The sequence below is a fragment of the Mytilus edulis genome, chromosome 9 (assembly GCF_963676685.1).
Source record: "Mytilus edulis chromosome 9, xbMytEdul2.2, whole genome shotgun sequence".
Classification (NCBI taxonomy): domain Eukaryota; kingdom Metazoa; phylum Mollusca; class Bivalvia; order Mytilida; family Mytilidae; genus Mytilus; species Mytilus edulis.
Window position 1 is genome coordinate 49,273,318 of NC_092352.1, and position 23,998 is coordinate 49,297,315.

Below are 23,998 nucleotides of genomic sequence, written 5' to 3' on the forward strand. Positions count from 1 at the left end.
TCCACAAGAGAATACAGTCTCTGTTTGTATTTCTAATTACTCGATTACTGACAAAGCTGGTCGAATTTGAGAGAAGTGATGTTTTTATTCATTGAAATTATACAATAGTTCCTAGAAATAGTACAAGATTAAGAGCTGCCTTATTAATTTAGGAAGTAATACTATTATACTAATAATCGTGCAAAAAAAAAAGATAAATGCATTCTCACCGATGTAAAGGCCATGCTTCGTCTACATGATGAGCAACACGACAGGTGCCACATGTGGAGCAGAATCTGCTTACCCTTATTGAGCACCTGAGATCACCCCTAGTGTTTTGGTGGGGTTCGTGTTGCTTATTCTTTAGTTTTCTATGTTGTGTCATGTGTACTATTGTTTGTCTTTTTCATTTGTAGCCATGACGTTGTCAGTTTATTTTCGATTGATGAGTTTGACTGTCCCTCTGGTACCTTTCGTCCCTCCTTTGCAATAATTTAGCAATGCTACGTGTTCTTCGAAGCATACAATTTCAAACATCAAATTTTGTTGAAGATGAGTAACATTACGGCAAATACCGAGATCCAGAAAAGATATCAAGAATTTTATAGAAGAGCGTTGTCAGAAATATGAGACAGGAGCTTCGACATTTGATCGGCTTATATATATTGTTTTTAGATACACACCCAGTATCAAGTTTTACATCAATAAGCAGAATAAGAAAAAAGTACAAATAAAGTTTATTCATAAATTAAAGTTATTTTGATCTGTAAAAGAGGGGCGATAGATACCCGAAGGACAGTCAAACTCATACATCGAAAATAAACTGACAACGCCATATCTAAAAAATAAAAAGACAGACAGACAAATAGTAGTACACAATACACAACATAGAAAACTATAGACTAAGCAAAAAGAATCCTACCAAACACGGGGGATGATCTCAGGCGCTCCGGAAGTGTAAGCAGATCCTGATCCACATGTAGCATTCGACATGTTACTCATGTTATTACAAATTAGGTAAATAGTCTAATTCGGTAGGTCAAATTCGTGAAAAGTGAAGGGTATTGTAGTTACGACGTAAGGAAAAATCACTGGTGAAACTGTTATTCCATAACAGTCAACTAATTCGTGATGGCGTCTGATTAATTTATGAACTTCATCATTTGGAAAAAAGCCCATGCTTCGTTTACAAGGATCTTGCAATGCTACATGTTGTTCGAAGTATAAAATTTCAAATATTAACTTGTTTTGAAGATACGGATCATTACGGCAAATAACACGGATACAGAAAAAGATATCAAGAATATTTATTAAAAGGCTTATATTATATAATATAATATATATAATTAGTCGGAAACACCATAAAATACGAGACAGAAGCCTAGACATTTGTTTGGCTCAATGTATTGGTTTTAGATACACACCAAGTGGCAAGTATTATATCAATATGCAGAATAAGAAAAAAAGTACAAATATCGTTTATTCATAAAAGTTATTCTGATCTTTAAGCTGCACAGTTTGTTAATCAGAATAAATGGTTTGATATTTAAACTTACTGTGGAAATGAGGTTATTCACGGACTCTTTCAAAATATATTTTAAACTTAAATTTACGTTCAGAAAGCTACTCCTATGGCACATGAAGGCAAAATCATATATACTGTTAAACAAAAAGGACGCTACTCTTTACCTTGAATCATATTATGATAAAACAAATCGATGGAATAAGCCAAAACGACTATCCAAATTTGTATTAAAAGATAAAGTTGCATACTAAAACTTAAGTAGATATCCGTATTTCTAAATGTGGAATGATACAACTATATTAAATCAGGTTTTTATTTAAAGCTAATTGTTACCACGTTGAATGAGCAAAAATAATAAGGAGCAGAAGACTAACATATTGAAAATGACAAATTCGACGATCATAACACCGTCTCATAAATGGCGGATCCAGGATGGGACTTAGAGGGCAAACGCCCAAATTTGATATCCCAAAAATGTCCAAATAAAAACAACAGTAGTATACCGCTGTTCAAGTCATAAATCGATTGAGAAAAAGTAAATTCGGGTTACAAACTAAAACCGAGGAAAACTCATCAACTACAATAGGAAAACAACGAAACAACAGAACACTGAAGTGCAACAAAAATTAAACGAAAATGCAACATACATAAAAACTAACTATTAGATAACAACTTTTTTCTGACTTGGTACAGGACAATATGAGAAAACAAATGGTGAGTTGAACCTGGTTTTGTGGCAAACCAAACCTCATGCTTTATCTAGAAAAACGCCAACCCTGCACCTACATGTATCCCTTAAATTATCAAACGATAATACAGAGCCAAAATAGAAATTAAATAAACAATCTTTTTTGATAATACGCAAAGAAATATACCACCCCGACAATGGATACCTTGATTCTAAAGTGTCCTGCTTTCATGACTCGAAACGTCGTCAAAGTGATAATTGTTTTCCAATCATTAAGACATGTTTAATAAAATATCTATTAAAACAGAAGACAACATCATGGCTAATAACGTCTTTGATGTGTTTGTAAGAAGATCGATTTTGAAATCACTTTGTTAGTTTATCTCAAATGAGCACTAAGATAATATTCATTTGATATCCTAATAATTTTACGTGAAATTGCATAAATCACCAAGACGTATAATGACACTATTAAATGAGGTTGTCTTTTTCTGTCAAGGCGTACAGAAGACGACCAAGATTACAGAGAATCACATTGATTGGTTGCTTTGAATAGAGTTCTAGGAGTGGGTTATAATATTACAGTTTTATTGATAAAGATGTGACATCGTCAAAGCTGTAGTTTAAATGATAAGAAATAAACATTACAATGTTGACAACTTTTATATACTTCAATTAACGAATGTTTATAACAATAATTCTAGTTTGGCAGGACATTGCCTTATATTGATTTGAATTAAGATTCGATAGAAATAACAATGCAAAATCATACAGAATTATTTTCAAACTTTGTTTCCAACACAACTTCAAGGAGTTTTATAATGGCTTTGAACGAGTCTAATTTGACATTTGGCAATGATTATTACGAACCGAACGAATGGCCATTGATAAAACATGAAGAATTTACAATTGTATTGTTATGTTTTGTGTATGGATTAATATTTGTCACAGCCTTAATTGGTAATTGCTTAGTAATTTGTGTAGTATGTAAGAATCCCGGAATGAGGAACGTTACTAACGTCTTTATAGTGAACTTGGCTGTGGCTGATATACTGGTTACCTTATTCTGTACTCCGTTAACTCTGCTTGACAACATTTACACTGGTAAGTAATCATGTTGGTATCTGTAATCTACCACTCAATTTTGCAAATAAATGTTGGATGTATTAGAAAAATAAATAAGAAGAAAAGCAAATTTAAAAAAATTACTTAAAAAAAATCCCACTGCTGGCATCAACAGTGTACAACTTTTAAATTTAAACATCGCTTAAACTAGGAGAGGGTTGCGATCTGACAAAAGATTTTTGCGCCTGTCCCAAGTTAGGAGCATTTGGTCTTTGTTTTTGTTCTTAGTCTTGTATGTATTTTTCTTTTAAGTTCATTTATATGTTTTAGAGTTTAGTGTGACGTCCAATTTCACTGAACGAGTAAACCATTTTGTTTAGGGTCAGATGAGGAACTTCTTCGGTTGCAGGAGTTTCTCAATGCGTTGAAGACCCATTGGTGGCTTTCGGCTGTTGTCAGCTCCTTGGTCGGATGGTTGTCTCATTGACATATTCCCCATTTCCATTCTCAATATTATCCATAAAAGTAAGAAGAACGTAATAGATCGATATTTTTAAGTAAAAGGATAAATAAAGCCGAAAACCTAAAACAGCCAATTTTGGGCATGCCATAAATACATTTCCAAGTTCATTGATTTAAACGTCTTTATACAAATTGTACATCTCGTTACAATTAACTATATAATTCGTTATCAGGAAATACATTCGTGATAACGAATGTAACAATTTGTTATCTCGGTTTTTTTTTATTTCTGGGAATGTCGTTTATAACATTGTAACAGCAACCGTAGTATATGAATACCTCTTTTAAATTTAAATTGCTAAGTCAATTCCATGTCAAATTAAGTTGCAGCAAATGTAACATGAGTTATAGAGCTAATATAACAAAATTTAGATTGAGGAATGTGAATAATGCATAGCCTAACGCCAGATAGCTCTCTAAAGAGTCAATATAGCAAACTAATACTCATAATCCGACTTTATATGCATAATATTCAAATATACACAACAGTCTTCTCCTCTGAAAACCTGACATGCATCAACAAATGCTGAAATAATTTGAAAAATAAACTTTGATTTCTCTTTAAAATGTCTGATCGAAACTTCTTAATTTCTAAAAGAATCCCTGCTCATATGTATATAGGTGTAACCGATAAATTGAAAGCTAACAATAACATTCCATAAACTGCATACAATCTAAAGACCACAATGCGAGGTCTTTAAATGAAATGAAAATTAAAAAAAAAGCCTGTGTTTGCTTAAGAAGCGTTTTTAAAGAGATAATGTAACATATTTAGATTTGCATTGTTTTAAAACTCACATCTGAATTTGAAATAAACTAACTACATTTGAGATGTATTTGTAGAAGTGAGAAGATACATGTAACGTTTTGCAATATATGCATAGTAATAGCAAATAATTTTTGTTTTCATCTTAAAAAAATCAAACCGACGAATGTTCCTTAGATGTTGACCGACTGTTCTTCGATTTCTTAAGACATCTGGGTATTCCGAATATTTCATCAATTGTCAGAGCGTTTTGATATTTAGACTTTAGTGTTGACTATCTATTTTAGTGTTACCTATCATAATTTAATGTTTATTATCATACTAGTATTGTAGTGTTTACTATCATATTTTAGTGTATATTATAATATTTTAGTGTTTACTATCATATTTTAGTGTTTACTATCATATTTTAGTGTTTACTATCATATTTAAGTGTTAACTATCATATTTGAGTGTTAACTATCTGATTTTAGTATTTACTATCATATTTTAGTGTTTACTATCATATTTAAGTGTTAACTATCATATTTGAGTGTTAACTATCTGATTTTAGTGTTTACTATCATATTCGAGTATTAGCTATCAAATCTTAATGTTTACTAAATTATTTTTGTATTAATTATCATAATTTAATGTTAACTATAATATCTTAAGCAAACAAAATGAATTTTTCATACCTATACTAATCTAAGGTTATAAGAAAAGTAAAGCAGAACATGAATTTTCCTTTGCATTGTTCCAATGCGACCGCTTTAGGATGTTATAATAGTTTTTTTTAATTTTGTTTCCTATAGAACAAATTGCAATTTTAAAATTCAAAAAGTCGATATAAAACTTAAATATCAAAAGTGACAAGTCGTTTACTTTTTGAGGAATGTTTTTTGTAAATAAAAAGGAGTAAATAAGGAGCTTAATATATGATGTACTGCGTTTATATTAACACTCTGTATATATATATTCCTGATTGTAATTGATAGAAAAGAAGTCTTATAATCAAAATCATCGTAATCTGAAAAGGATAGTTAATGTCTGTGGGAGAAATAATGTCTTTTTAGAACTAGTTAATGAGTGATGGTATATATAGACTTTGTTCCAATGCTAAGTACAATAATGTTAACATCCAACTATTCAAACTTCCAAAGTAGATGGAAAAAACCCTAACCTACAGATTTGAATATTACTTATTTGTTATAATGACATAATGACCTGCACCCATTTTCAGTCTTTTTTGTTGGTATCTAAACTTAACAGATTACAAATGTATATATTACCAAGTTGGGAGACTCTGGCCTTTGTTTGTTTTGCCGCGGGAATTTCTCGCTGCATTGAAGACCTATTGGTTACCTTCTGCTGTTGTCTGTTCTATGGTCGGATTGTTGTCTCTTTGACACATTCCCCGTTTCCATTCTCAATTCTATTTATGTTACATATAGGTTTTGACCCAAAGAACGAGTTGATGCCTTCATTTTATATACTTTTAAATGTATTATAATTGCTACGATCATGTTGATCGTATAAAGAGTCAACAAAAAAAGGTTCAGGTCATGTCCAGACTGTTCAGTATACATCAACATATTATAAACTGACAGCGTGCGAATAATCTGAACAGTACTGGATATACCACAGTGGAACAGGCCAACATACTTATTTAGTATTACTCGATTTATTTCACTTGACTGGGCGGGGTTTAAGACGTTCGCTTATTTAAGACCAGTCCCTCTATAGACAGGAGTTTTGGGATAAACTCATCAAAGAAGTGTCCAGTTATTCGTCCCATATTATACACTCAGTTCTTTCGTATATGCGTTTGGTGACAGTGATAGTTGATTTGAATTCAATAACAATTATAACGGCAATAATCCTAATCACTCACACCTTCAAACAGACTGCTCTTATTCAAATTAAAACATAAACTCCGCCCGCTCAGTTGAAATAACATTGGTAGTACTTATATATATTTTTCATATTTTCAGACAATGTGAAATTGTTACGGCCATTAATAGACCGTTCCAAGCTAAGATTCAAATACTCTAACTGGTGCTTGATATGTTTGATATAGTTTACCCGTAAGGACTTGTTTATTTCCCATAGCCTACTAAAGACGGAAGTGACATGAAATTGAGGAAAATGCCCTTTCCTTCTTTGATTGGTCCGATCACATCAAAACATTTCTTCCTATCATTATAGAGTTATATCATATATGTTTGATTAACTTATGTCCCTTTTGCATATTTAAGCAAATGAAATGTGTTTAGATTAAGTCATAGCAAAATATAACTTATATATTAAATGCAAAATTTCCATTCCGCATGTTGATTCTCTTTCTTTTGAAGTGCATATCTAATTCAAAAAGAATAGAAATAAAACATTTCGAACAAAAAAAATAATCGGCGGGAGAAGCCAGAAAATCAGGTCAATCCTTGTTTGTATCCAGTTCGTACTGATTAACACAATTGCACAGATGAACACGTGAACATTTACTAGCCGATTTCCTGATATTGAAGCCATAAACGTTAACGCGTACTGTAACCTAAGTGCCATATACGAAACAAATACTAACCGTAAAAATAAATCAATTATATACGAATAAAAATTAATAAATAGAAAACAACGACCCATAAGAAAACAATAAAAGTATCAACTAGGGTGATCAAAACTTGATTAAATTCGTGCACAACAGTGTACTGTTTAATATTAAGACTACAGCAAACACTATTCAGAACACCATTGCAATTTATTACCAGTAAAACAAATAGGTAAAATGCATTTTGTCACTATGTTGCTTATTTTATCTTATAGTTTCGGGTAATACTTACAAACTATTTAAACATTATGAGATACTTGTATATTGGACCGTTTATTACAATTATAACTCTCAGCATTGAATGTACCTTTTGTATATATAATTATTTCTTGACCAACAACAATCTACCTACAAGTGTGTTGATAGTACGAACGAAATTTGATACATACATCTGTATGACAAACCCTTACATTGCAACGAAATAATGAAACAAAAACGCCAGGTGACACACGTTATCTACGAAAAAGGGAAATTAAAATTATGATAAGCGATCAACAAAATTGGATTTTAAATTCAAATTTAATATCACAATAATTGTAATGATAGTTCTATTATGTTCTTTGGCCAAAATGTATCTTTGATAGTTGTTTTTAAAACTAATAGATTTTGATATTTATAAAACGTTATTGTTTTTTTTTTCGTAATCTGTCATAGTGGTGTCGATAACCAGGACGACCGGTTACCAATTCTCTGTTTATTAAACATTGTGTCCGGGGCTCTTAACTGGGATATTCCTTAAAGAAATATATTAAATATATTATATTGATTTTGTAGTATTCTTGACTAGATTTTATGAAGTGTTATTGGTTTTCTATCTTATCTAGAACAGCTTGGATGAAAAATAGTTTCCGGCCATCGAGGTGATCTTACTCTGACACATCGTGTCCTCGTGTGATGATTTGTACAGCTTCTTTATCTAGAACAGTCCTCGTGTGATGATTTGTACAGCTTCTTTATCTAGAACAGTCCTCGTGTGATGATTTGTACGGCTTCTTTCTTGTTCGACGACACGTTTGTTTCGAATTGGTGATATAATAAAATTTAACTTTCCAATTTGTGTATTCGAGCATCACTGATGCGTCTTTAATTGACTAAATGCATGTTCGGAGTACACAAATACAGGACTGGAAACTTTGATGAGTTTATCTATTATAATTGGACGTTCAGATCATGTTTTATAACGAAGGAAAACCAAAAAAAATCTATATAAATAAACCTAATGCAGATACTAGCTAAAAATATCCACGATTGAATCTGGTGATTTCTTTCCATTACGATATATTTGTATCTTGTGTCATGTTGCATAGTTCATTTTTAAATGATTTGATGGGTGCGTGCTTAGTGGTTACAAACATATACTCAGGTTTATAATATATTGATATATATGTAAATATATTTTGCTGAAGTATCAAATTGACACGTTTTTTTTATAAAGTAAGCAGCCTTCAAAACATTCCATTGTAGTATGCATTCCACGTAGACCAGTCTCTTTCAGGTTATAATTTTGCAAAGTTGAATAACAATAAGATTGCTTAAATGTTGTTTTTTTTAGTCGTCTGTGGATTAAGCTTACAAACTACTGAAATCATGATTATTCTTCCAAGTTTTCTTTTTTAAATTAATTTTCTTTTCCGTATATATATATCTACTTAATGCGGATAATGCGATTGGACAACCATTACGATAACATATATATAACTTATAAAAGAGGGACGAAAGATATCAGAGGGACAGTCAAAATCATAAAGCATAAGTTATGATGACTAAGTCATATCAATGTGATTTGATTGGTTCTCAGCGATAACAAACATACATATATTCTGGTTTATACATTTTGTAGTATGTTGATTAAATGTAAATGTATTTTGCTGAATCATAAAATGAAACGGTTTAAAAAAAATAAGCAGTTTACAAGACATTCCATCATAGTTTGCAGACACATGCAATAAGTCTTTATCTATTTAACATTGCAAAAAATTATAAGTGCAAGATACCATAATGGTTTACTTTTTTAAATTGTTATTTGAATAGAGAGTTGTCTCATTGCGCTCATACCACATCTTCCTATATCTAGTCTAAAAGTTTTGGTTTGAGTCGTATGTGGATCAAACGCACGACCGACATGAGGTGCGTCTAATATCACGATACTGCTTTATTTTAAGTTTATTTGTTTTTTTGAACAATAACTTGTAGTTTTTTTAGATTAAATATGAAAACAAAAATGCATCGTAATGGTTAACCTCATTAAAGTATCATTACAATAAACGTTAACAAAAATAGACATAACTTGTTTCACATGTATGCGTATCTATTTAAATTACTTAATATTTTATCTGCGCTACTGCTCTTTTCTATTTCGAAGTGTATTCTTACAAAACCGGTTATGCATTGTCCTTTTGAGTTATTTTTCTTATTACCAAACACATGGTTTTATTGCTTGAACAGATTTGATCACTCCCGATTGGCTTAATGTAGAGGAACCAAAAGAAGCCTTGTGCATACGTCAACTAGTAGGCAACCAAAGGTCATTACAACCAAATGAAGTTAACTCAAAACCCACCATAACGTATTTAACAATAGTTTGGTGTCTTTACAATGTCTTGATCTGCAGTGCCCAAACAAAATATGAAAGAATTAACAGACACTATTGACGTTAAAATGGTTCTGTATACTAGGCAATATATGATGTTATTTTTGTTTATTCTGCAGAAATCTGGTAAGGTTTAAATTCTTTGCCCGTTATTGTCTATAAAACATGTCGACAGTGTCTCGTGTAAATGTGTTTCAAGGCTGTGTTATTGAAGACCAAGTTATTATCCTGTCAAAAATTCTGCTTGCGGCCGTCTTGAAATTGCAGTGCGTTAAACGTTATGTCTTCACGCTGAAGGTGATTCTTTAAATAGTAGATAAAGCCGCAATAATGCCCACTTATTTGCGTTGGATTTGTCAAGTGCAATACTCTGTCCTCTATTTCAAATGTATAGCCATTTTCAAACCGTTGCATCTTGAAAATAAGAAGATGTGATTATGATTGCATATGAGACTTCTATCGACCAACGCTCACACGAAATGGATCTGACCACTGAAATACAGACTCCTGACAAGCAATATACAATAACAGTGGATGAACACAACAAAAACCTCATGGCATTCTTTTATTCCCGATATTATAACAAGTATACTTTAGTCTTAACAACTATTTTTGGTCTATTCATTTATTATTTCGTGTTCCGTGTTGAAGGCCGTACCTTGACCCATAATTGTTTACTTTTATAAATTGTCTTTTGGATCGAGAGTAGTCTCATTGGCACTCATACCACATCTTTCTATATCTATTTGTTTAACTTCCGATTGTTATTCTCATTTTTTATTCTATTGAGACTTTAGATTTCTTTTCCATATAAAAAAAAAAGATTCCTTGAAAAAATATGTATGAATATTATATGACACCAATATTCCATTTAAAGCACAAATAAACGCTTAATGGTTTGAATATAGATTATAACTTTACACTACATGATCATTATCAGTTTGCTCATCGAAATGTTTTATTCCATAGTCTGAGAGAAGAAAATGTATCTAATGACAAACATATAGCATTTTTTTTTACATGAAATATTTTACCATAACGTTGCATGTAAAAGCGCGTGACGTTTATCGCGGTGAATAACACTTTCTCAGGTGAATATGCTTTTTTATTCAAAATCCAATTCATATAGAGAAACCTACTAAAATAATACCAATATGGAATAATTGTTTTTATTGTATTGCATATAAATCAGGTCGTTATTAACTTGGTTGAATTATTGCAATTGTTTTTTTTTTTCATTTTGGAATACCCTACTGTAACTTGTAGTTATTAAATTCTATGTTATTTACTCTCGTGTTGAGAATAGTCTAACTGCCAATCATACAACATCTTCTTATTTGTATATTTTCTGTTAATGAATTAATGTTTCAATATCACTATTTCCGAAATGGATAATTGAACAAATGGAATTCCTTAGAAAAGATTCTTGATGCTTAGTTGAAGTAGATATATAGAAAGTAGACTGACTTCTATCATTACTGATATTACCATCAACACCATATACTTGACCGATATACATTGAGTGTCCCCATTTTATTGAAAACATATTTTGTATTTAAATAATAATTTAAAACTGTGATTCATGTTCTTTCACAATACTAATGAAACAAATCCATAAACTATATATTTCGAATGTCCTACCCTCGGTACAACATGTACAAATGAGATAAGAGCTACATTCTTATTGAAAAACGTTATCTCGAATCTCGAATGTATTTTCTTTGTTATCTTGTGTTCGCACACAATGAACATTAAGACAAACCAAAAAAAAAAAAACCCCACTAAAACTTCAGTCTATTGTGCACATACTGTGTTCGTCTGTATGTATATGTATGTATGTATGAGGGTATTTATGAGCACATTTAAACAGTAAGATATCTTTAATAGAGAAACATTTTTCCTGCATATGATCACTTCATTCTACGGCAAATCGTTATTTATAGCATTTGTAGTGATATGATATTCCATAAATACAACAAAATTGCCAATAGGATATTTTAAGATATGAACATCACCTTTACAGCATTTAGTAATTAAAATTTAGGAAAGTCGAGTATTTATGTCTTTATTTCTATTTCATATAAAATACAAGCTTCATTAGTCCATCTTCAAAGGCATTATATTAGTATTTATTCCTTACCTTCAGTTAATGGTTAGATAATTTTCAAACTAGTTTTTATACATCTGTAAAAGATCAATGAAAAGTAAAAATTGTGATATGCATATATTATCAACGGAAATCGTAGCCCTTTAAACAAAAATCGAACTTTATAGATCATACATTAAAGATTAAAAAGTATTCTCCTGTATAATAAATAACTGATAGTTATTCTGTGCACCAGAGATCAGAGTAAATGCTCTAAATACTATATGCACTAATTTTACAAAAATACAGATAATACAGAAACGCCGGTTGTTCATAGACTTTAATAAACATTCCGTTACGCTCTTTGGTTGCAACACTTGGTCGTGTTATAAGTGTGCATAAACAAATACATAAAGTCTATTTCAAAAAATGTAATCAGCATATACATTCCTTCGATGTACTTAATTTTAGCGTTTCTTTGTTAAAGATTAAGATCAATTGAAACCACTCGGTCATTCTTGCTAAGCTAAACATGTTTAGTTATTGTAGGCGTAATTAGAATGACCGAGTAGTTACGATTGGTGTAAGAATTGCCTTTATTGACCCTTAAACGTTGCAAACCAGACCCTTTGTTTTTGTTGCTTCTTCCTTTTATTGTAAGTTGTAACAAATAACTGACAAGATATCATTATTTCAATTTACCCCCCCCCCCCCCCCCCCCCAATGCACAACCAATAGTAAAAGATTTGGCCTCTTGAACGGTATAGATTTTTATACTTTCCCCTTAAAGATTGGTACTCACTAGAGAGGTTCCGAGTAAAATGATATCTGTACGCAAGCAAACGAGGAATATATCATACGAGGTTATTGCATGTACAAATATTGAGGAATATTGTTCCTCGCAAATGATTGTAATACGACGTACAGCTCGGGACTTTTTTGCTTTATCTCTATTCAAATAAGAGAAGCGAAAGATATCAAGGTACTTTCATACCAATAAGTCGAAAATAAAGTGACGACGATATCTAAGTAAAGTTGTATATCTATATATTTGTCGATAGTACTTTGACAATCAACGGAACAGATGATATACATGTATTAATACAGCACGTTCAACTGATCCCTAGAGTCGACTTAAGCTGTATACATTTTATTATAAATGGCATATGATCGCTTCGTTCATTGTAAAAATACGTATCCTACAGATGCTGTTATGTTACGATTGATACCACTCACAATCAATTTATTTTATAAAAAAAGTTATTTCATACAAAGAAAATGCATATGTAGAAAATCAACAAAATTTAAAAAAAAATGTGTGCATTTATACAAATATGTTTTATATTTTATCAGTCGATATTTTGTCCTAATATTTTTCTAAATGAGTCAATTTGCTTCGGAAATGAGTGAATCTACTGAACTTGCTCTATAGACAGAATAAATTCCTAATTGACGGTTTTATTTGGTTTTGGGAAATGCTTAATCTTTATATGGAAATCGACTTATTGGTTGTTTCCTGGTGAATTGTACTTTGTGAAGCAGAAAAAACAATTCCGAAAGATAAATTTAAATCGAATAGAAATGAATAAACTATGCAATAAATTTCTACTACATTTAACAGTGCTGGGTAATATTTTAACACAAAACCCTAGCCAATTATTTTGTAAACGCCTTGGGCATTTGTCGGGGCAAATGAAAAGTTGAATATTAAATTAGCATAAATTGTATTGGAAAACTGTCAAATGCATTTACATTCTTTTAATTCAAGCGTGCTTCTGATATTTTAAAAGACAACAGCAAGTAACGTAGCTATTTTTTGTTTTAAAGTGCAGAATGCATTTCTTTATAAGCGAGTAAATATGAATATTTAGTACAACCCTTACCTCTTACTCCTCATACCTGACTCTGTTTAAATTTGTCAGGAAAATGAGCTTTAAGAAACAATTCCGATGAGATTCCCCTTAATTTTGAAAATCATTACGGTCAAATTATACTTCAGAGACAGGAGATTACTTAGGAATGTATGTCATTTATCATTAGATGGCATTCCATCATTCTTCAAGTAAATTGCAATCGAAATGGTAATAATTACTGTCGCGTATTCTTTAATTGGACTAAAAAAAGGTCTGCAACAGAATGGCTGTTCAAAATGCTCATTAATGTAGTAAATTGTCATTCTGGTCACAGTAACATAAACGACCAATTAAAATGCTGTTACAGAAATCAAAGTGTAGCCCTTTAGTCGGATAATTATGGTTGAACCTTAGTAAATAAGACGTCAATAATAGAAGCGGAAATTGTTGAACGGAGGAGTATTCTATGATATCCGCCACTCGGTAGCTGACAGGTCTGACTAGTACATTTGCATTGATCACTAACCTGTCAACACCGAGGTTGTAAGTACGAATTCCGCTCATGGCAAGGTGCGTTCGACTTCAATTGTAATTGATTAGAATTACTTGTTTTCCGCCGAAGTTAAGGGGTTCTTTCCTGGCAACCCAGCTTCATCAGCCAAAATAAATTGGCGACATGTATAGAATCATGTGTGCTTCAAGTGGCGTTATATAACAAATTAAATTAAAAAATAAATTAATTAATTGTTAATAGATGTATCCACACCAATATGTACAAAAATGCTAATTGTGTGTTACTACAGTTCTAATTGGATATGTTGCACAGACACTGATTGATAAATGTATAAGTACCATTATTACATTGATGTAAAAAGGGGGGGGCGAACGATAACAGAGGGACAATCAAACTCATATATCGAAAATAAACTGACAGATCCATGGCTAAAAAGGAAAAAGACAAACAGACATACACAGGAAACTACATAAAAAACTAAAGACTTAGCAAAACGAACCTCACCAAACGGGGGGGGGGGGGGGGGGGGGCTTCATATGCTCTGGAAGGGTAGGCAGATCCTCCTCCATATGTGGCTACCGTTGTGTTGTTCATGTAATTACAAATTCGGTAAATGGTCTAACTCGGTAGGTCACATTCGTGAAAAGGGAAGGGGATTGTAGTAACGACAAAAAAAGCATATCCGATATCATCTGTGAAATGATTATTCCATAACAGTCAACCAACTCGTAATGGCGTCCGTAAAATTAACGAAGGGATGATTTCAACTTCACCATTTAGAACTCTTGGTTTAATAGCTTTTTTGTGAGCAGCAACCCTCTTTCAAGGAAACAATGATAGGAAATACAAGCCCGGAAATAATGTATCAATTGGGAGATATGTAATCCGTATGCAGGCGCTGCTAGAATGTTGCTACATAGAACTGATTGTAACAGTTTGAACATAATAAACTCTTTTAGAAGTGATAAAATGTCGAATGCTCTGCCTTAATGAAATACATTAGGTTTTCTATCAAGGAAGTAGAAAATCAAATTATGTAAAATTGGACTATTTCCTGTAAATCGTGCAAGAGCAAAAAACATTGTGTACATTATTTTCCAGCTGTATTTGTTACCATAAAATAGAGTTTTCTATTAACCTACTTCAGATGGACACATATAATGGACAAGGTATTGAAAAAATGTGACATACCAGACAGATGCTAAACTAGTTTCATCATTACATCTTCATCCTATTATTAGTTGTCCATTGATCTATATAAAACAATTTCCGCTATAACTGATATGTCAATTATCATTTAGAAATAATATTTCTGCTAACTTCTATATTATATTTATTTTATAACACCTTATGAAATACTTATTTAAAGAAGCAACGTGTTCCGCTAGCGAAGCAAGAACTATTTACGCTTCATTAGCATGATTAGCTGATAAGTTCATCCAATTTCATGAGTAATTATATCTTGAATTATTCTACTCTGTATTGATCTGTCATCATATGTATGTCGTTTCCCTTTTTACTTCCGGTGTATTTACCCACTATAAAAAAAAATCAAAACAACACTTAAGGTAATTTCATTCTTCCGAAGCGCTTTTCTGGATTTACCTTTATCAGGAACGCTCCAAGCCGAATCTTTGAATGCCAAAAGTGTCCAAAAAGAGTTGAAGAGCTAAATATAAATGAAAGAAAATGCCTAACAAATAGCCAAAGTCTTTTAAGGTACACTTTGCTGATGGTATTGAATAAATACAGGCAACAGTAGTATACCGCTGTTCAAACGTGAAAAATCGATTAATAGAAAACGAATCCAGGTTATTGATAAAAACCGAGGGAAACTTACCAACTATCAGAGGAAAATAAATGAACAACAGAAACACTCAACTGTATCAAAAACAAACACACACATACATAGAAATGCGCTATTTGATAACAACTGCCACACCTGATTTGGTGTAGTACATTTTAAGAAAAACTGGAGGTTTGAACCTTATTTCTTTATTATTTCAAATTTAAAAAAACGGACAATCCTAGAAAGATAATTTCAGTCCGAGTACTCAGCTGATGATACATATGATGACTGAAAGACCATCAGCATAGTTATCGACACAATGCTGTATAATAGAAAAACAACATGTAAAGTATTTTTATGTTCGCGCTTTTTTTAATTAAATGCCATCAAAAGGATTGACCACGAAATCCGCATTGTAGCCTGTAGATTTGAAGAAATTTCCCACTAGCTGTTTCTAGCTGCAATATTAATAATTTGGAACTATCTCTTTTGTCTCATTGTAATCTTACGACTATATGATTATGCATGACTGTTCATCTTTAGTTTCTTCTTGGTTCTTAACTGGGTTATTTAATTCGCAATATAATCAATTAAATGCAATTATATAACATGTTCCTTTGTAATAAATTTGAAAAAAGGGATGTTAATGTAGTGACAATTAGAATTCTGATTATTTAATATCTCAGAATTGACTCGTAGGTAATAAACATAGCTCATGTGTTTAAGGTAAGGTAAATAGGCACAAATGTGCGTCACAAAGTGTACAAAAAGAACGTTAATACTAAAGTACGCGTCGACTTCTGTCCATTCTTTTTTTATATGATAGGCGTTTAATATTACTGGATGTTTAATGCACTTCAATAATATCATATATTAATGAAAATTCAATTTTAGCTATAGTTGTATCACAACGGTGAAAAATATGTTTACATTTGACTTGAAGAAACCGAGTTTTTTTGTATTAACATAGTTTACGTCGACCCTTTATCAATGATCGTATTGCACTCTTGATTTTTCGAAATTACATGACTATTCATTTATAGCCTTTCTGATGGAAATTGATTTTGGCTTCTCTACTAATTTTACATCTTGCTTACTTATTTTCGCATCAATATATCGGATGTTATCTTTATATCCAACATAAAAACAAATAAAGATCCTAATTAGTTGCGTCTATACGCTAGGGTTACAAAATGCAAATATCATACATTTATAATCAGTTTACACCTCCGGTTTACGCTATACTATCTACATCAGTGCATCATCATGTACTCGGATATCGAAATATAGAAAACTAAGGAGCCCGTTTAGTTTAATTTGCTTTAATAATCGAACTAGATTATTTTTCTTGGCTTATGACGCGTTCAAAACAGTCCATACAAAGATATTTTCCCAATAGCAAAATAAAACTTAACAATACGCAAGAATTGGAAACTGCTTGATATCAAGTCCTTGTTATCAAATATCAATACGTACATGTACAACATCCATTTCATATTTTCCAAAATGATGCTTAGTGGGTTAATATGAAAACTATATAATTTGTGCTTATGTTGCATGCCTGTTTATGACATTATAAAATGACTGTTCGTTGTTACTCAGCAAATTGCGCAAAATAATACTTCTACGTTGTTAAATATGAAAAACTAAATAAAATATTATACATTCATTTATTTCTGATTTTAATACCTGTATTTGCATTGTGAAAGTGCCACAAAGTTTCTGATTAATTCACTTGTTACGGCCAGTTTTAAACGTTAAAATACGTTTAAGTCGTACAAAAATATAAGATGTATCAGGAACCCTCGAAAATCAAAGCTTCATCACTTAAACTAATACACACAATGTATGAAATACGTTTGATATCAAATACATATGATTAAAAACTATCCTTTTATTTTGTTTTAAGCATATTTTTTTTATAGTGGATTGGTAAACAAGTTATTGCAACTTATATTAAACCCTTTCCACCTTGCGGGTGCGAGTGCTGCCCTGTAGCGGCATTAGCCTGGTTTTTTTCGAAATCTACAAGGGTGTCTTTTACATGCAAGAGATATGGCTCTCTCTTAACACGGGTTAGTCATTTATTGCCCCCTTCCGATGGACTATCTTCGTTTCCTCAAAGCCGAATTAGCAAAACGTGTCAAGGGAGAGCCGAATATTCAGAAGTTATATAAATTCAATATGTATAAAATGTACCTGAGAGCTCTTAGAATTTTTTTTATAAAAGGGAATAGAAACACAAACATTAAAAGGAATAATTATAATATCAATTAATCTAAAAAATATCTATTTAACGTAGGTAATGGTACGTTTATACCACATTCTGTGTACAAATGAGACTATTATAGTTGTAACGGATAATTTCTGTCTCATCTATAAAATATTATAACAGTGCTATCCATTGGTTCAGAAACGAAAATTTATTTGTCTTTCTTATTACTTTTGGATTTATATGATATTTTGATTATTCACCATAATAATTATTCATACGTATATATTTACTTTATAATTTTAGTCTTGAAATCAGGACATATGCAACAACAACATGTTCAGCATCTCTAAACACATGGTTTGAAATCAGAGATTATAATTGCTGAAAATGTTTTGTTTATATTTATATTTCACACAAGGTGTAATTAACAGTGCCAATAGTTTTTTTCTTACAATCTTCATTAAAAATTTGTCGCCGAAAAACAAAAGGCCAGACCAATAGATCAAAACAATAAATAAAAACAAATGGAATCGGACGTGATTACGTAAAACTATTGGATGTTGTCCATCAAAATACTTCGCTTGTTTACTGTACATTAACCAAAATTGATAGTAATCGCTTTCGTTTGTTAGAAAGTTATCCTGCAAATTAATGTAACTGCATTTTTAGACTGCGTTCAATTCTAATTAAAGTGAAATATAATCACAATTTAGAAAAATTAACTACGATTAATTATAGCGTGCGTTTTTTATTAACAGTAATTCGACAGCAAAGAAAGTTTATTGGAAGCACATCAGCAGATTCTCACTTCGAATGACGATTACATAATATGGTCTTCAATATTATTTAACGTATGATTGATTCTGTTTTAAATATAAGCAATTAAAAAGTAAAATAATAAAAATTGAAATTTCATTTTTTAATTTCGGTGATATAATCATGGTAATTGTAACAAATGTACCTGTTTTCTTTTATTACAAAATTGCAATTGGACATGTGAAGTCAAGATACTCCAAACTGTTTTTATGGTTTCCCAGTCTTCATTTCCCAAATGAATTCCACCTAGGACTTATATCATTCCTATATAATAGGCATATGTAATCAAATCAATGGTTTCAAGTATACATTCACTTTTAAGTGTACTTGTTTTAACGTTGTTAGTGTTACAGACAAGTACAATATATATTTAGGATGAAATAAACGGAGAAATCAAAATCCACATGACGAAAACTACAGACAAGACAAATGTTTCAAATATCTTTAATCTCTAACTATCTAAAAAAATCGAAACAAAACAATCACACGTTCCTTTCCCATTAAACAATGATTACGTCGTTTATACATATATATACTTTAAAACATTGCGTCTGGAACTACATTGTTTATATCACTTTAATACATCGGCATCCTTAAAGTGTTGAGCAGTTTGAGAAAAAGAAATATGAATTGAACCAGCGTGTCATCACCTCTCATCTCAAATATCGTTGAAAATATCAGGATAAGAAATGTCAAAGCTGTTATGAAAATAAACAGTACGTTTTGATTGAATGTTTGCATCTAATAATCCGATCCTATATATAAATTGTGAATAAAATAAAATCAAAGATACCAGGCTTTTCTTCTGTACTCCACATGCAAATGTCGTCTAATTAAGAATCATAAGTGATCTACGAATAAAAAATACAAAATAAAGTTTAAAGCAGCTGGAGAACATTGACACACCAAAATTGCGAAAGATTTTACCAAAAACCTCTTATATGAGTTATGTACGTTGTAAGATGATGGCATACTTTCTACAAAAGAGGGACGAAAGATACCAAAGGGACAGTCAAACTCATAAATCCAAAACAAACTGACAACGCCATGGCTAAAAATGAAAAAGACAAACAGAAAAACAATAGTACACACGACACAACATAGAAAACTAAAGAATAAACAACACGAACCCCACCAAAAACTAGGGGTGATCTCAGGTGCTCCGGAAGGGTAAGCAGATCCTGCTCCACATGTGGCACCCGTCGTGTTGCTTATGTAATTACAAATCCGGTAAATTGTCTAATTCGGTAGGTCATATTCATGAAAGGGAAGGGGATTGTAGTTACGACGTAAGGAACATATCCGATATCATTTGTGAAACGGTTATTCCATAACGGTCAACCAACTCGTGATGGCGTCCGTAAAATTTACGAAGGGATGATTTCAACTTCACCATTTGGAACTCTTGGTGTAATAGCTTCCTTGTTAGCAGCAAACCTCTATCAAGAAAATCATGATAGGAAATGCAAGCACGGGAATATCGTATCAATTGGGAGATATATACCCCGTATGCAGGTGCTGCTGGAATGTTGCTACTTAGAAATGGAAAGTTCACAATTGGAAAGCTGAAATCATCTCTTTTGTCGTAAAGTTTTGTTTTCAACCGACCCTCATTGTCAATTTCTAGATGTAAGTGAAGATATGAGGCCGACTTAACTGTATCTGTAGTATCCTTTATCTCTAGTTCGATTGGATAGATGCGTTCCACATAGTCACCAAATTTTGAATTGTTTAGTGAAAGAACATCATCTATATAGCGGAAAGTAGAGTTAAAGGATATTGCTAACTTCTTATCTTTCTTCCTAAGAAGTTCCTGCATGAAGTCAGCCTCATAATAATAAAGAAACAAGTCGGCGAGTAGAGGGGCACAGTTTGTTCCCATTGGAATGCCGACAGTCTGTTGAAAAACACGTCCTCCGAACGTAACAAATATGTTGTCAATCAAGAAATCAAGCATCTTGATAATATCAGTTTCAGAGAATTTTTTGTTTGAATCAGAGTGATTCTTTACAAAGTAGGATTTATCCCTCCCTAAGACAAGATACTTGTATCTACGTTCAACTTGGCCATTCTTTTTTATGAAACAAAGTAATACCAACTCATTTCAATTTGTCTTTTAGTTTGGAATGTGGAATACTTGTGTACAGAGTAGAAAAGTCAAATGTTTTAATACTGTTACAAGATGAAAGAGAGTTAGATTGTATGTACTCTAAAAGATCTTTTGAATTTTTAAGTATCCACATCTGATTTACACCACCTCTAGAATAGGCAGTTTCACAATAACTTTGAAGCCCGTCTTTGATTGCTGATAAAATAGATGTTAATAATTTAGAAAGAGGTTTCGTGGAGCACTTGGAAGACCCAGCAATATACCGTTGTTTGTAAGGACACTTATGTAGTTTAGGTATCCAATACAGTGATGGAAGATCCAGTTCTTCATCTTTGGTTGAAATTCCAAAGGAACATAGAACAGACCTATGATTATCCAGGATTTCCTCTTTGGTAAGTGTCGTGAGGGTATATGTTGAGTTTCCAAGTGAATTGTCAATACCTAATTCGTTTATCAAGCAGTTGATGTAGTGACTTTTACACACAAAAACGATGTTATTTGGGGCTTTATCTGCGGGGACAACAACATATTTGTCATGGAGGTCGGATAGGTGCTTTGCAACATTTGGGTCTTTAAAGATTGACGTAGCATGGGCATTGATGGACCCATTCAGTTTCTTAATTCTGATTTGTATCAACGACCTCACTGCCTTAATCCATTCGGAAAGACCTATTGAAAGTATTTTTTTTAAATTCTGTGTAATACTATCTTAGATTTAGATAATACTAGTTCTTTTAATTCAAAAGTTGTATGCTGTGTCGTTTATATTCTACTGTTACGTACAGAGCATAACTTTCAGCATCAAAATTAATTGGTTTTAAATTAAAACATATAAAATGGCATAAAAGATCTGCAGATTTCTAGTATTAAAAATTGTTAATGGAAATGGGGAATGTCTCTGTTGATGGTGTTCTCCGTCATCTTTTTGGTTTATGCTTGATAGTTATAAGTTTTGACATTTATAGTTTTATTGATGCTTCTGGTCATATAGTTGTGTCCATTATTTCAGTCATGATAGCATATTGGTCTTGATAATAAGGTATTTATTTGTAAAAAAGTATGCTCCTTAATGGACAATAAAACTTAACAAAAAATAGTCTTGTGTTAATGATTAAGTAAGATAGTTCAATATTTTCCATTTTTGTTATTTGACTACAGGTTATTCTAACGGTTTTGGAGATTCAAAGGACGAAATCAAAGAGATATAGATGAACATTCCTGGAATAGATTTTCATTTGCTTTTATAAAAATATAAATTTCAATGTATGCAGCATCAACGCATACGACTTATAAAGAATAAGAGGCCATAATGAGAAAAAAACAGACCCAAAATGTTACATATAATTGGTATTTGATTTTGAGGCTTAATTCTCTTTTTAATTAAAACAACCGTTTAAGGATACGTTTATGTCAATATTTGGGTACCATATAAAGTTTTAGAGACAAAATATTTCCAGATTATCATGACCTACTCATCAGAAATGACGATACTTGTGTTTGTATAATCAATCAAGCCTTACATGTTGGATTCAAACTAAGAAAATCGGAATAATTCAGACGTCATTTGAAATAAAACTAATTGATTTGAAACAGAGCACAAATTTTAAAAGAACGTTGGGGTGGTATTTTGGAACGGAAACTGGCTATAATTTACAGATGTCTTACGATGTAGCAATTCAACAGCGGTAGAAATTTGAAAAAAAGAATCAATGACAATAAATAGAAAATAATTAAATGCAACGAAACTGTATGGCATACTTTCTACAACTTATTTTACGTATTTTTTTAAATCCGTGTAATAATATTTGTAATTTAGATAATACTACTTCTTCCAATTCAAACGGGGCTGCTGTGACATTTATATTCCAGTGCTACGTGCATAGTATAACTTTCAGCATCAAAATTAAATGGTATAAAATTAAAGTCGCATAAGGACACTTCGGATTCCAAGTAGGTTTGTTTATATTCATTTTAGAAGACATCTCTTTGTTGTAATTCCTTTAAATTTATTCTTCTTCATCTCTTTGGTTTATGATAGTTTGTAATTGTATAAGTTTAGATATCTACAAATCTTTTCTTCTGGTCATATGGATTGCAGGTGTGTCCATTATTTCAGTCTTAATAGCACTTGGGCTTAATATTAAGGTATCTATTTGTAATGAATAATGCTCTTTTCTGGCCGATAAGAGTTCACAAAAATCATTCTTGTTCTATTGATTGAGTTTGATAATTAAATATTACCTAATCTTGTCAGAGTTTTGTTATTTGATTAAATGTTATTCTAACGGTTTTGGAGATTCAAATGAAAGAGATAAAAATGAAAACTTCTAGAATAGATTTTCATTCTATTTTATTAAAAAAATATTTCAATGTATGCAGCACCTACGCATACGACTTATAAATAATAAGAGGCCATAATAAACAAACAGAACGCAAAATGTCACTTTAAAAGATAAAAAAGTATTGTTGTTCGGCGTGAGCCAAGGCTCCATGTTGAAGGCCGTACATTAACCTATAATAGTTTACTTTTATAAATTGTTATTTGGATGGAGAGTTGTCTTATTGGCACTCACACCACATCTTCTTTTATCTATTGTATTGACTTTCATATTTCTTTCTGTTTTTGATTTCAACAACCGTTTTAAGATACGACCATGTCAATATTTGGTTTTCATTTAACGTTTTAAAGACGACATATTTCCTGACTACCCTGACCTACCCACTATAAATGATGATACTTGTGTTGGTATAATCATTCAAGTCTTACATGCTGGATTTAATCTAGATTAGAAAAAGGGGAATAATTCATACGTCCTTTATATATAAAACTGATTGATTTCGATAAGAGATCAATTTTATAGAACGTTTGGGTCTGATTTTGACACAAAAACCGGCC

At 31.6% G+C, this 23,998-nt stretch overlaps 1 protein-coding gene across 1 annotated transcript in view; it reads left to right on the plus strand.

Annotated features, from left to right (window-relative positions):
- The first annotated feature begins 2,867 nt into the window (after positions 1-2,867).
- The window catches only part of LOC139490347 (neuropeptide SIFamide receptor-like), a 41,857-nt gene continuing 20,726 nt past the window's right edge, over positions 2,868-23,998 (plus strand). Inside the window, exon 1 of the mRNA XM_071277164.1 lies at positions 2,868-3,296. Within this exon, the coding sequence (XP_071133265.1) occupies positions 2,951-3,296 (346 nt within the window). The 5' untranslated portion in view covers positions 2,868-2,950. The remainder of the gene's footprint in view (positions 3,297-23,998) is intronic.